The sequence below is a fragment of the Oncorhynchus tshawytscha genome, linkage group LG14, assembly GCF_018296145.1.
Source record: "Oncorhynchus tshawytscha isolate Ot180627B linkage group LG14, Otsh_v2.0, whole genome shotgun sequence".
Taxonomy (NCBI): Eukaryota; Metazoa; Chordata; class Actinopteri; order Salmoniformes; family Salmonidae; genus Oncorhynchus; species Oncorhynchus tshawytscha.
Window position 1 is genome coordinate 22,338,806 of NC_056442.1, and position 13,483 is coordinate 22,352,288.

General features: G+C 44.3%; 1 protein-coding gene across 1 annotated transcript; it reads left to right on the top strand.

The window, feature by feature from the left end:
- The first annotated feature begins 4,264 nt into the window (after positions 1 to 4,264).
- Positions 4,265 to 12,903, top strand: LOC112266764 (mRNA decay activator protein ZFP36L2). The gene is made up of 3 exons (XM_024444542.1): positions 4,265 to 4,386; positions 9,749 to 10,040; positions 10,408 to 12,903. Exons 2-3 carry the CDS (start codon positions 9,987 to 9,989, stop codon positions 11,554 to 11,556), a joined length of 1,203 nt encoding a protein of 400 aa, XP_024300310.1. The 5' UTR covers positions 4,265 to 4,386; positions 9,749 to 9,986; the 3' UTR covers positions 11,557 to 12,903.
- Positions 12,904 to 13,483: the final 580 nt, after the last annotated feature.

Below are 13,483 nucleotides of genomic sequence, written 5' to 3' on the forward strand. Positions count from 1 at the left end.
CTGCGAACTTGGCCGGAGGCATGTTGAGTGTCAGAACAAAACCATGCTTTGCTGCAGCTCCCGCTGTGAAAGAGACAGATGTATTCCTCTCTACAACAGGCGTCACTCAGTAGGCCAATGCGCTCCCAGCCACCTTCCACAGTACTCACTCAGCGAATTCTCTGTTCAGATGTTACACTCTTTTCTGCTGTCCTCGTACTAATCCCATTTTCTTCATTCCTGTTGTCTGTTTATACACTTCAAGCCTGTTTCTGTCATGGCAAGCATTGTTCTGTCATGGGTGTCCTCGTCTTCTGTGCAAATAGCGTAATACTATTTTAGAATGTTTGGTCAGTCTATTTTGTAGATATCCTCAAAACAACGATTATTCTGTGTGTCTGATTTAAAATAAGTGATTATGCTATAAGTAATTGTAACAGGACATATTTATGTTCATTTGGAATCACCTCAAACAGCTTTATGTGACTTGACTTTGATGTGTTCAAACCTCTCTAGTCTACACAAACATAGCGGTTAACCCACTCCCAGCGATGTTGTTGTGGAGCTAACTGACAGTGGTTGGAGCCGTTTGCCCCGAGGCATCACCCGTTACGGCTAGGCTAACCACAACATCTTGCACAGTGGATATCAATTTGAGCGAATGGAAGTGGGCATAGAGGGGAACCCGATATCAGCACCACAAGCCTTCACACTCTATAACCCCTCTACTCTAACATTCCACCACATCTCGATGACACAATTCAGAAAATCAACATAAGTTCTCAATTTTATGACAGGTTAATGGTAATATATAATCAGACAAAATAGAGTGTGCGTGCGTGCGTGTGTACTCATTGGAGAAAGGGTGTCTTTGTGCCTTTAACTTGTATGTATTTGCATGTGTGTTTGTGTAAAACGCTACTCCTACCAGTATGTCGACTCTCATCGTGTGTCCACGAAGCTAGATTATACTGTATGTCGTCATTCGTACAAACTGAGAAAATTGGGAAAGGGACATGTAAACAAACAAAAAGAAGTGCTTGTGTTTTCTGTAAGAAAGCCATGTTTGTCTGCTCGCCTGCGTGTGTGTCTGGGCAGCCATGGGGGTGAAGCGGAGCAACCAGACCAGAGCTCCAGCCCTTAGACCGCACCATCACCCGGTCCAGCGCTCAGTCTACCCCCCAGCAATTATGTCACCAGGTGCTTGCGGCTGGGGACCTGCTGACAGGAGGCACGTGTGACTGTACAGACCACCATCCCCTATATGCCCCAAACCACTCGGACTTACAAACTATCCCACAGCCAGGCGCTCCATCATTTTACTAGCCTATTAATCTCAAATGCCGAGCTCATTTAAATGGGTCAAAGAACCCCCCCTTCCCTTCCACACCACCCTACTTTAAAGTCCCTGCTCTCCAACTGGTGTTGAGTTACGAGGTGCCCCCCTTACCCCTGCACTTTGGGACAGTAATGACAACGTTAACAGTAAATGGCCTGTGTTGACTTTTCACTGTACGGCCCCCTTCAGAGCCCTATGAGGCAGGACCAGTGAAGGCTATGAGGGAATATGTTGACCTTGGCCTCAGCTAGAGGTGCCTGCTCACGCAGGCCTCCAGGGTAGAAACAGAGAGGCCCAAAGTCAAATATGTTCCCCCACCCCACCTGGAGAGGGGGTTATACACAGTGTTTAAAAGGATAGCCATTGAGAATGTCTGGCACATGTCGAGAGCCCGCGTTTACTAACCCCACACGTTCTATCCAGTGATTTTTTACTTTGGATGTAATGTTGACATTCCAAACATTTGGAACGAGTACCAAGCAACGGGTCAGGGCGGCCGGGAACTTTCAAAGAAAATACATATTGGAGGATATATTTTAAACCAAATATGAAGTCGCCTCGGCGGAAGCCAGAGAAAATAATAATAACTTTCATAATGTGGTATGTCCAGGTGCACTCTCATTCGTTTCGTATCGAATAACAATTAAATCCCCTCAAGGGTATAACTTTTCAACCATGTCCTTTCTCGTGCACTCAGGCCTCGACTGACTTGACCGACTTGAAGATTAAACACGTCTTCCAGACAGTCAAATGTTCCATTTGGTATTTGAGTTATGATTGTGCTTTCTCTAAACTTCCCGAATGTAATAACTAAAGGAATTCAGTATTATTCAGTTATTCAGTGTTATTCGGTTTCATTGTTCACATTTGTTAAACCCACTTTCTAGCAAGGTGCTGTTTGGAGTAGGAGAGACGTGAAAGATTAGCATGACGAAAATGCTGGATTAGCCTAACCAGCCTAACTACATACATGATTCATGCTTAGCACACAGGAAAAAGGGGTTGGGAATTCTCATAGGCAACAATGCACTGTATATTAATGCAATTTAGGGTGAATATGATGAATATTCACAACCCCGCCATTCTGACAGCCTTGGTTGGCTTGTTAGTGTTCTTACACTAACTGCCTACGGTTACACTGACTAAACACATACGTGGTCTGTAGCCTGTGTACACAGATAGGCTTTATCAGAGCCCAAACATCATCCAAAGGTAAAGAACAGCATCTCATTAGGGCAGGGTTTCTTAAACTATGAGTCGGGAGCCAAAGTGGGCCCTGGGCATGATAGAGGTGGGTCGTGAGTTATGAGAATAAATCTACAATCACACACATTCTTAATTTGGGTCAACCGGAGGATGACTTGGCTCACGGAGAAGGTCAATTTCTCGTTTGGGTATCGAGCTGAAAAAGTTTAAGATCCCCTGCTCTAGGGGACACCGTTGAACACTTCCAAATGCTATTTTAGATGTGCACTTTTCCTGAGATGAGGCGTTTCCTCCAGTAGTACGAGCAGATTCATAACTGACACTGCTGCGATACAGTCACTTCGAAACCACAGGGGACTGCTCTGCTAGCAAGTTGTACCTTATTCTGTTGTCTGTTATTTATTTGACTTACGGTCATTGCTATGTCCCAAATAGTCAGACACCAAATGACGCTGGATTACTCGTGCGTCTGTTCATGAATGTATAACTGCCAAATAGAATACTGAGAGATCAAGTAACCTTTATCAACATCATAACAAAATCCTCAGTGGTGTTAAAAGGGCAAACTAAAATCTCTCTGATTTGCACCATGTGGGCAGTCTGCAATTTGACTCTGAAGTCACAGTGTCCAACTCCCGAAAGCACATCACATGGCCATCTGACAAACTTGGCCTGTCACTTTGGGGCCTTAACAGGAAAGGGAACTTGCTATCAACAGCTGAGGGCGGTGAAAGAACAGACTGGCACAGACAGAGAGGCAGGCCACCATTAGAATAACAGCAACAGCTGCTCAGGAGAAGGAGACTGGTCTCCTTTAGCACCAAACAACACCTCACTGATTCTCACACCCAGGGAACCCAGACTCTGTGTGAGCGCTCCAGACAGCACCAGTCGTCAATAATGGCGCGAGCACAGAGTGCCTTAACTGAAGTACACCACTTACAGAAAGCAACTGCTTGGAGGTTTGACCCAGGGTCCATGTGCAGATGGACATTTGCTGGTTTAGGGGCATGATTAAAAAATATTTTTTGCCAATCTTGTGGCTGATGTCTTGTGTTTCCCTTGTGTTGCTGTTTACGGAGTGTGTGTTTCCATTGCTAACTTTGATGTTACAGATTTGTCTGCCAAAAATGCCTGCATAGTGAACAGTTTGTCTCAATAATGCAGACAGATATGTGGGAAAGCAATTGCTTTTTTAAAAATGTTTGTTTTTATTAAATCAAATCTGCAATTCCACCACCACAACAAGCACATTGTAAAAACAACCAGAGTCGTCTCGGGCCTCCATGGTCAGCAGTGTTGTGTCACAGCAAGCAGCAGAATACGGCAGGGAGACCCCACAAACTGAGTCCAGCCAGGCTGGAAATGTTTCCTGGAAACAGGAAAGGGTCTTGCGGGAAAAAGACGAGAGAGGATGAGGGGGTGGCACTTTGGTGTCTATAAACTTCTGTGAAAGCTGTGTGTGTGTGTGTGTGTGTGTGTGTGTGTGTGTGTGTGTGTGTGTGTGTGTGTGTGTGTGTGTGTGTGTGTGTGTGTGTGTGTGTGTGTGTGTGTGTGTGTGTTTGCAGCCAGCTCCTCGGCCCTTGTCCAAACACATTCCACAGTGCCTTGTCACGCTTTTACTGGAAATAGAGGAAGCTAGGGCTACTGTGATGGGAGGGGCTGTCATTATTCTTAATGGGGGGGGGGTTGGAAAACACTTTAGGAAGTGGAGTGGATGAAGGGGGGCTGAAAGTAAAGAATCTGGGGAACTGTGAAAGAAGGCCTGGAGAATAGGAGAGAAAATGGAGAGCGAGATGGAAGAAGGGTAGTGTTGTGTAGCAAAAGCCAGAGGAGCTTTGTAGGACTTCACATCATCGAAGGTCAGTGTGTTACTGTATGTTAGCAGGTGAGAGTTTTTTGTCCTGAATCTTGTTTTGGATGCAGCTCTGCAGAGTGGTCACTAGCTGGCACAGCCACAAACCTAACCTTAACCACACTGCTAACCATAACATCTAACCCTAACCATAAGTTAAGACCCAAAAACAAGTGTTCGCTTTCGTGAACCTTTATAATATACAGCAGCCAATTGTGACTTTGCAGCTTGCCTATCGAAGGGAAAATCACTCAGTTCTGCCTCCAGGACAAGACTCATGACAATAAACGTCACCCTGCTGTATGTTTGTGGTGTGAAAAGCGTGACAGGGTTCTATGATTGAGTGGACTGTTGAATAAATCTGTTGATCCAGTTCTAAATGTTAATGTGTAAAAAAAAATATGATACAACATAATATTCAATAATATTAAAATGATAATATAACGTTTCAAATTGACAACATACCACAAAGCACAGGACAATAGTAGGATGACTCTGTGCAAGGGTTCACACATACCATTGGCACATGATTGTCACCCCATTTGCTGATCATCAAAGTTCAGTGCCTTTGTCATTTTTAACACACCACTAAAACACTGATACGAGGAGGACCCCCATCTGAAACCTCAAAATAAAATATTTGCATGTTTAATAACTGTTTTTATACCTTAAGTTACAATAATGACTGCAATTTACTAGTTACATTTACATATTTGGAGGGGAGGGACTTCCCTTAACAATAAGGGGCTGTCAAACATTCTAGCCTATTGACTGCCAGGAAATATTTGTAGGAGAGTTTGTTTTGCGGTGTAGGGATAACACTAATTATTTCACAATTGACCTTCTATGCATTGCTGTTAAATCCCACATAGGCCCATGCTTACATAGAGTGCATAGAGTGAGATGGCCTTCTGTGATCCCTACTGGGACCACCACGCAACACTGGGTGACAACAATAGGCACTACCTATGCAAACAGAGCCATTCACATCCATTCAAGTCCACCTGAATATGGAAATGCTCTAATTGACACACAATCCATGAGAAAGGCCAGGTACGGAAGGCTCAGGAAGGGTTCGCTACGCTAAATCGTCAGTGTGGCCCATCTATTGCCTAAAAATGTGCATATGCGTGGTGTCATGCAAACCCCTACTCCCTTACCAGTATCTCCATATTGTTTCCCTAGGGTGGACTTGCCATTCTGAGTCTCATACACTTATTACATCCAATAATTTAATGGAGGCTTCCATCTAAAGGGATGCTTGGCGCACATAAGATGCTATTGATAAGTGGTTATCAATACCAGTAGAGGGAGTAACACATAACTTGTGGTGCAGTAATACTCCCCCATCTCTCAAAGTTTATCACTGGTTTGTTTGGGTCTTCTCAAAGTCAACATGTTGGGGCAGATACTAGTCCACATTGGCTAAGCTTAAAATGTAACATCCACACATGCAGTAGACAGGGGTTATCTCTCTGGTTAAAGGAGTTAAGTTCTTACACTAACAAGAGGTTTAACGTACCGCCTGATGCTCTCTCTGACCTAACCTCAATGTTGCCATTGGTTCCCCTTTCAAATGTACCATGGAGCATACCCAAACCAAGTGCAACCAGAAACCAAGCACATGTGTGTATGTACACAGAAGAGAATAGGGACCCAGACAGGGAAGTCAATTCCAGGGAAGTTCCTGTCTGTGTATGTGTTCTGGACATCCCTGACACATGTTAAATAGGGAACCTCCAACAACGTCAGGGTGTTTTACAATGTTGCTACTCTGTTGACATTGTTGTTTGTATGAGCTAATCCTTCACCTGTGTGTGAGTGTCTGACTGTTTGCTGTGAAACTGTGCCCCTGCGTTAAATGAGGGGCTTGTTTGTCCCTGAGCGGATGTCTGTGGGAACCTCACGTTATCTGTCCCCCAGAACAACACAGACAGGGACACATCTCCGAGGACTTTACACACAGGAAAGAGCCCTCATCCTACAGGTATATGTGCCTGTTCCTGTAGCTATTGACTGTGCTGAGAAGGTGAGCTATCTCTCGGGCCGGGACGGCATCTGAGCCCTGGCATGGTCCTCCTTCCCCATCCCGCCTGGCCCTTCGGAGCTCCAGACGTGTTAACAGCCAGGCTACTGCCAGGGACATGTTTATCTGAGCCGCATAGCGTATTTCTGGCCTGGCATATGTAGGGCCACAACAAAGGGCCTCTTGTGAGGGCCGCGCAATGAGGGCAGGCCCGGGTCGTTTGGGGGGCGAAGGCTGTGGGCGCGGGGTTTGGAGCTCCAACAGAGGCTCTGGGGCTGTCAAGGGGGGGACTGGAAGCTCCAGTGAAAGGGGGAAGAAAAAGGAGGAGAGGGAGAAGGAAAGGGAAGAGCAGCAGGATAGTTTGTGCATTACTAATAAATGACACCGTGGATGACATCTCAGACACAAGCAGTAAAAGGCTTCCCTTTGTAACAACAAGAAAGCTAGCTGGTAATGCTAGACTTGTTAACCATTTCTTCATTATCATCATATACAATGATGTTATTTAAACCTGTTTTAAATGTACAGAATCATGTCAAAACATCAAGATTATATTATGTGTAATGAGAAGTAGCATGTCAAGACAACATGTGCCAAGATGTCTCCCTGTCATAAAAACCATTTTATTTATAGTTTCAACAGTTTCTCTTTTGCAATGTGACCGTTCTCTGTCGCCCACAACTGCTAAAGTTTGAAAACCAATTCACAGAATCAGTTAACTGTATTGCCTGTATAAAACTGCCCATTAGGCTTTTCCCACTTGTGTGGGGAGTGGGTCCTGTTCAGGTCCAAAACCTCACTGCTACCGTTTACCTCTCTCAGCCCTGATAGCCAGGCAGTGGGTTATGTAACAGCCACCGCACAACGGAATCAGTTTCTAAGTCATTCCTTCCTGCAAGAAAACCAATATATCAACCAGTCATGATTATGGGCAGATAAGGGCTGAGACCAAACAGCTACATCAACTGACCACAAACGCTGTAGGGCAACCACTGAGCATCGCAGTTATTTAACTGTGCCCCGACTTTAATTCTCATGGAACACTCACCGCGGTCATAAATGTCATAAATAATTACTGGAGAAAACACAACATTTTACTGGTACCATTGTGACCTGATTGTCTAATCATTAACAAGGCCCTTTCCCTCCATCCACCACTATAGATCCATGCACAGGAATCTGTGACAGAGGCCTGCTGGTTTGGCTCACATTACAGCAGGGCCAATCAGAGGGAGAAGGTCCGAGCCGGCATCTGCATAATCCCATTGTTGCCCCAGTGAGCACCATCGCTCAAGCATAATTGGTGGAACCATCCTCCAGGAGGACATTGATTGTGCCTTGATAATTGTCACTTTTCAGAGTTGGGCCATCCTTGTCTCTTTTCTCTCTGTCTGGGAGGCTATGGATGCCCCTGCATCTTTCCCTCCACCTCCACAGCCTCACAAAAACAACACAAGTTAAAATAAACCGTGTCAGGAGAGTGGCAGAGTGCGCAATGTCTAGTAGACAGATACCGACGTAAGATAAAGCTATAAAATGGCATTTAAAATGAGCCTATAGTACTATGAATCAGACTCCCTCATGAAACGGTCCCTAAAACAGAAATATACTGTCACCCGGCAGTATAGTGAGTTTTTTCTCTCTCGCTGTTGTCGCTAAAGACAATTGACACGGTCTCTTCATTGTGTAGATAGACTTTAATCTGGTTTACCGACACTGTGACTCGACAAACAGCAAACCCTGGATTCAGTTGCTTGTCTTTTCATGCCCTAATTAAACAACCCTCCTCCTTATCACCTTCGAAACGACAAGTGTCATCGTGGGATAGCAGACTTTTTTTGCTGGGCCCTATCTCCGTTCTTACAGAATGGTGTTGAAGTGTTGACTCTACTGTTGTCGATAAAGGCATCGTGGTGGTTTAAAGGGACAGTGCTGTCTGCTGAAAGGCTCTACGTAAATGTTTACAGAGCGTTTTAGATGTTTTTACTCGGGCACTATGCATAATGATGTAGGTGTTAGGGTTGTTTTCAGTCCGCACCATCAAATGCATCATCAAATGTCAGGTAGGGAGGGAGAGAGAGAGAGGCTTACGTTCATGCAATGACAGATCAGGAGACATACAGATGTAGGATCTTCATTTGAGGCAGTTTTCTCGAGCGGGAAAATATTCCTGCAGCAACAGGAAACGTGGATTATTATGTGGATTCAAATTAATGGTCATATTTTTTCGAAAGGAAACATCAAGTCTGAAATGTCAAAATGGCCTTTTAAACCTCAAAGACACAACAAGTTGTAAATGGGATTCCTGCACTGCGGGAAAGTTCTCCTGCAAAAGGGTGATCAAATGAAGGTCGTACATCTGTAGTGAACTAAACACCAAATTAATTAAGTTGCCGTTCAAAGTGTTGGAGTTTGTAAGCTGTTCCCATCCTTTGTAAGAATTTGCCCTTGGATTTGCCTTCACTATCTTTTAAACGTTTGAGTATGCTCTCCCACCTACTGTGAACATAACAAACCTGTCTAGTTGGACTTTTCTCCAAGGTCTCTGGTAGAATGTGTTCTGTTCTGTGCATAAGGTTTAGAAAAAGAGGACATAAGCCTGTAGTCAGTCACCAGGGTTTGGATAGTTAGGGAGCATATTGCATTTCATACAACCACCTCTGTTGTCTGCCAGACAGGTGAATGTGTGTGTGTCATCTGCCCTCTATCTTCCTGTAAACAGTGAAAACAGTACTCCCATCCCTTTACCTCCAAATCCCAACAGTTCACCTGCCTCCTCTCCCTCACCCCAACCCCTCCCCAATATACTCAAACAATACCGTTTGACAGCAGGGCCTTTGTGTTAAGGGTGGGGCACTTGTTGTGGTTTGTGCTTGTGTTATGGCACCATTTACAACTGAATACCTGAAATAACATCATGGGTGAAGGGCATTGTAGACTTCCTCTCTCCTGCAGATATGGTTTCATATTCAAATCTGGGCTTTTGACATGCCAAGCAAGCCACACAATACATCCCCATATTATATTGGACCATAATGGCCCACAGTTCAATGGTTGGAAGAGATGAAAGTGATTGCATGCTGCAGCAGTCACATCCAATCAAAACCAACCAATCATTTTATTGATGCTTCACTTTCCCATGACTTACAGCCACATCAGAGTGGCTTATAATGAATTCGTGAATAGCATATATCAATTTATTTATACCAACATAACTAACCCCACTAATAGACCGCTGGTACAAATCTGTGGCTTTTTGGAATTAGGTTTAAACTATGAGTTATAGGCTATAGGAGATGCATATGTTCAACTTCGACATGTTTGTTTCATGTTTCCGCATTAGAATATCAAAGTGAATGGGGGGGAGAGAAGCCTACTACTACAACTCAAGAGGAGTCCCCTCCACGCAAGACACGCCTTGTCACCAAAATGTGGGTGGAGCTAGGCCTCCTCAACTATTTATTGGGATTCCAACAGATGGCTGAGAAACTTCAGAAGCGCTAGATTAGAGCGTCTTCCTTGCACCAACACAGAACACACTCTACTGTGAAGTGGGATAACCTGCCAGAGGCATAAGCACAATGCCGTCCGACTTCCTAACGCCGTTTTTGGAACTGGAGGATGAGTTCTGCAAGGTAAGAAGACGTTTTTAAATGTGTATTGATACATTAGGCTATGTAGGATATGAAAGTTATACTGTGGATTTTAAAATGGTAAATAATCAAATACAAAACTTGTATCATTTTAACTTGGATTTTTATATGCATCCTTTAATCAGTTTTGCCTAAAAGGAAAAGGCTTCAAACTTTCTCATTCACGTGCGTAACGGTATCCATCTGTCATTAATTCCTTGCCAAACGCATCATAGTCAACTTTCGGGCTATTGTGTTTGCTTGCAGTTTACAGTTTATTTGGTTCAGCATATATGTACATTTTATTATCTTGACCATGACTTGAATCCCCGGTCTTGGAATGTGACTTCATTCCTCTCTTGTGTTATAGAATTTCCGTGGTCTGGACATGCCAGATGGCGCACCAGCCACCACGCAGATGCAGCGCATTGTGGGATTTCAGCGCAGACACTCACTATGCCCGGTCACCCTGCCCAACTCAAAGTTTAACAGCAGCATTGTGGACCCAATCGGCGAGCCAGCCTGCTGGGCCCTTACTAACACTGCTAACCAGCAGTGGAGCCTGAAACATCAGCAACAGTTGCCCCGCTCCTCTCTCAACAGCATCCCATTCCGTGTAGACCGTTCGATCAGTATGATAGAGGGCCATGTTGGCAGCTTCGGGTCCAGCGAGCAGCAGCTCCCCACCACCCCTCCTCTGATGCCCCCACCCGGTCTAAGTATCAGCACATGCTCCCTGTCATCTCCAAAGTCTCTCGCCCCCTCCCCTCCCATCTCCACCCGGTACAAAACCGAAATGTGCCGCACTTACGAGGAGAGTGGCACCTGCAAATACGGAGCCAAGTGTCAGTTTGCCCACGGCATGGATGAGCAGCGTGGCTTGAGCAGGCACCCAAAGTACAAAACCGAGCCATGCCGCACGTTCCACACCATTGGCTTCTGCCCCTACGGCGCGCGATGTCACTTCATCCATAACGCGGACGAGCAGCTCGGGCCCGATGGAGGAACCCCACCTCAGCGACTAAAGATAAGAGAACGCCCACAGCTGCTGCGTCACAGCATCAGTTTCGCTGGTTTCTCCTCCCCCCAAGCACTGACCGGATTCCATCCCGTTCCAGAGCCCATGCTGTTCTCTAGGGCTTCCTCGGTATCATCCCCGCCCTCCACAGGTAGTCCAGAACTGCTGTCCCCATTGTTTCCAGAACCTGCTACACTGAAGCACAACTATCCGTTCTCGTCTGACTGCGGAAACGACCAGATTAATAACAACCCTCACTTTTATACTCTCACTGACTCTAAGTGCCAAACTGTCTGTGCGCAAAAGTCAGCCGCACATAACTCTCACCGCAATGCCTTCTCATTCACCGGACTGCCTGCCCTGCAGCGGTGTGCTTCACCTGACTCTCTCTCCGACCAGGAAGGCTACACCAGCTCCAGTAGCCTGAGTGGTTGTGAGTCCCCTGGACTTGAGGGCAGACGTCTCCCCATCTTTAGCCGCCTCTCTGTCTCAGATGACTGACCCATCTGACTGCATATTACTGTCTCATCATAGCAGGAGTTCTGCCCAATGTTTTAAAGCTATAGCCGAAATATTTAAAACAATATATCATAACGTCCATGTATACTGTTGTATACCCGTATTAGCTACTATGGGTGGCTCAACTAGCTTTACAGTATCAGTGATGTCTTTGCTGAGTGTTCTGTTGAGGAATTTTCTGTACCCATTTCGGGAAAACAAAAGCATGCAGGTAATGATCATTTTGGACTCAGTATAGGGACAAAACTATTGTCTACACGTGTGCTTTTTACAACTTCAATGGTTCTTCTTATAGCCTTGCCCTTTTAGTGTGTAACCAAAGCTGAACATAGTACCTTGTCTTGTAGGCAGAGTAAATGTTGAAATGTATCCCAAAATGTAGCTAGGCCTACTGTAAACAAAATGTAGCCTTTAGTAAAGGCGACTAATTGACAGTATTATCAAGTAGTCTAACCACAGGGCTTTTGGAGATTTATTTATTTTGTATGTTTTGCAGAGTTTGTTTACGATTGGGTTATGCATTCGTATATGATGCAGAAGAATATGCTTCACTCTTCGCTTTGTTTGACCTATAGCTTTAGAACTTTGAATTGCTTGAGTGTAGACACTGCCAGGACCATGTCCACCAGCATCTCCTTATGCCAGTGAAAGCAATACTTGTGTTACAAGCTACCTTGTTCAATCAGTAAATACACGTATTGCCCTCACCGGGCATAATAAGTCACATGTTCTTACCCAACAAGTGCATTTCAGCGTTTAGTCTGGGTTCAACGTTTCAACATTCAAGTTCAAGCTCCTGATACATTCCTCCAGTTTTGCTTACTCGGCGAGACAAGATTCTCATACACAATTGTGTGACTTGTTTATATCATATTATAAACATGATTTGTGGTGTTACATGCTAATAACGTAAGCAAGCAATGTTGCCACAGCGACAATGTATGAGTAATATGCGTTATGTCAACATGTTGGCCTCTTGCACACTAACTGTTATTAGACAAAGTGGCATGAATTACTATTTGTATTTTATCTTACAAGAAACGTGTCTTTTGTGCGCCAAGAGTTTTTTTTGTAGCTCATTTGCCGCGAGAAAGGACTGTGATTGTCTTTACTATTAGCCTTAACTGTGATGGAAAAACAAACAAGGCTTTGCATTTGTTAAATTAAAACTTATTTATTTTGTTTTTCAGAGCAAAAATGATACTTTCGGTTTTGTTGGTTTCTATATAATTTAAGTGTATTGTTTACATTCTATGGGATATGAATCCCTGTCTCTATCTTAATATATTTTTACCTGTTTGGTTCAAAATAAAACTCTGTTGGAAATCACTGTCTCACGGACTTGTTTCACTTAGAGGCACACTGCACTTCATACCATCACTGTTAAGCAATAAAGTGATATTATTACTCATCTTAGAAAAAGTGACAATAACATACGAAAACATACGTTTTACAATTTTGTATGCTTTCTAAGAGGGGAAAATATTAGGATGTAATGTTTGTCATGGAGATTGAACAAGAATGTCTCTCCGCACAAAAATGAGAACATGATACAAAAATGATATTTTATTTGGACACTCACAAAGACAGAAGGGAACAGAAGTTGGGTTTTATGTGTGTATTGTTTGGCTTTGTCCTGGCATTCTGGTGTTAGCAGACTGAGAACATCCCACTGCTGAATAATCCCAGACAATAGAGATTGGCCGTTCTATTGACAATAAATGGGGTGGAGGGGGTTTACTGCAAGACATGAAAAGGCATGGGGCTTTTGTGAGACTGCTCTCTCTCTTTCTCACTAACATCTGTATGCTAATGCCAGCCCATGGAAATGGACTGAAGCAGAGGAGGGAGATTTGCAAGTCCATTGAGGAGTCACAGGTCCAGGGAGCAGATTTATTGGGGACTACGA

What these genes read in the sequence shown, in the direction of transcription:
- LOC112266764 (XM_024444542.1), top strand. Translation starts at nt 9,987, where the DNA reads ATGCCGTCCGACTTCCTAACGCCGTTTTTGGAACTGGAGGATGAGTTC. An exon ending in TGGAGGATGAGTTCTGCAAG is followed by an intron (nt 10,041 to 10,407) that starts GTAAGAAGACGT and finishes CTTGTGTTATAG; the next exon opens with AATTTCCGTGGTCTGGACAT.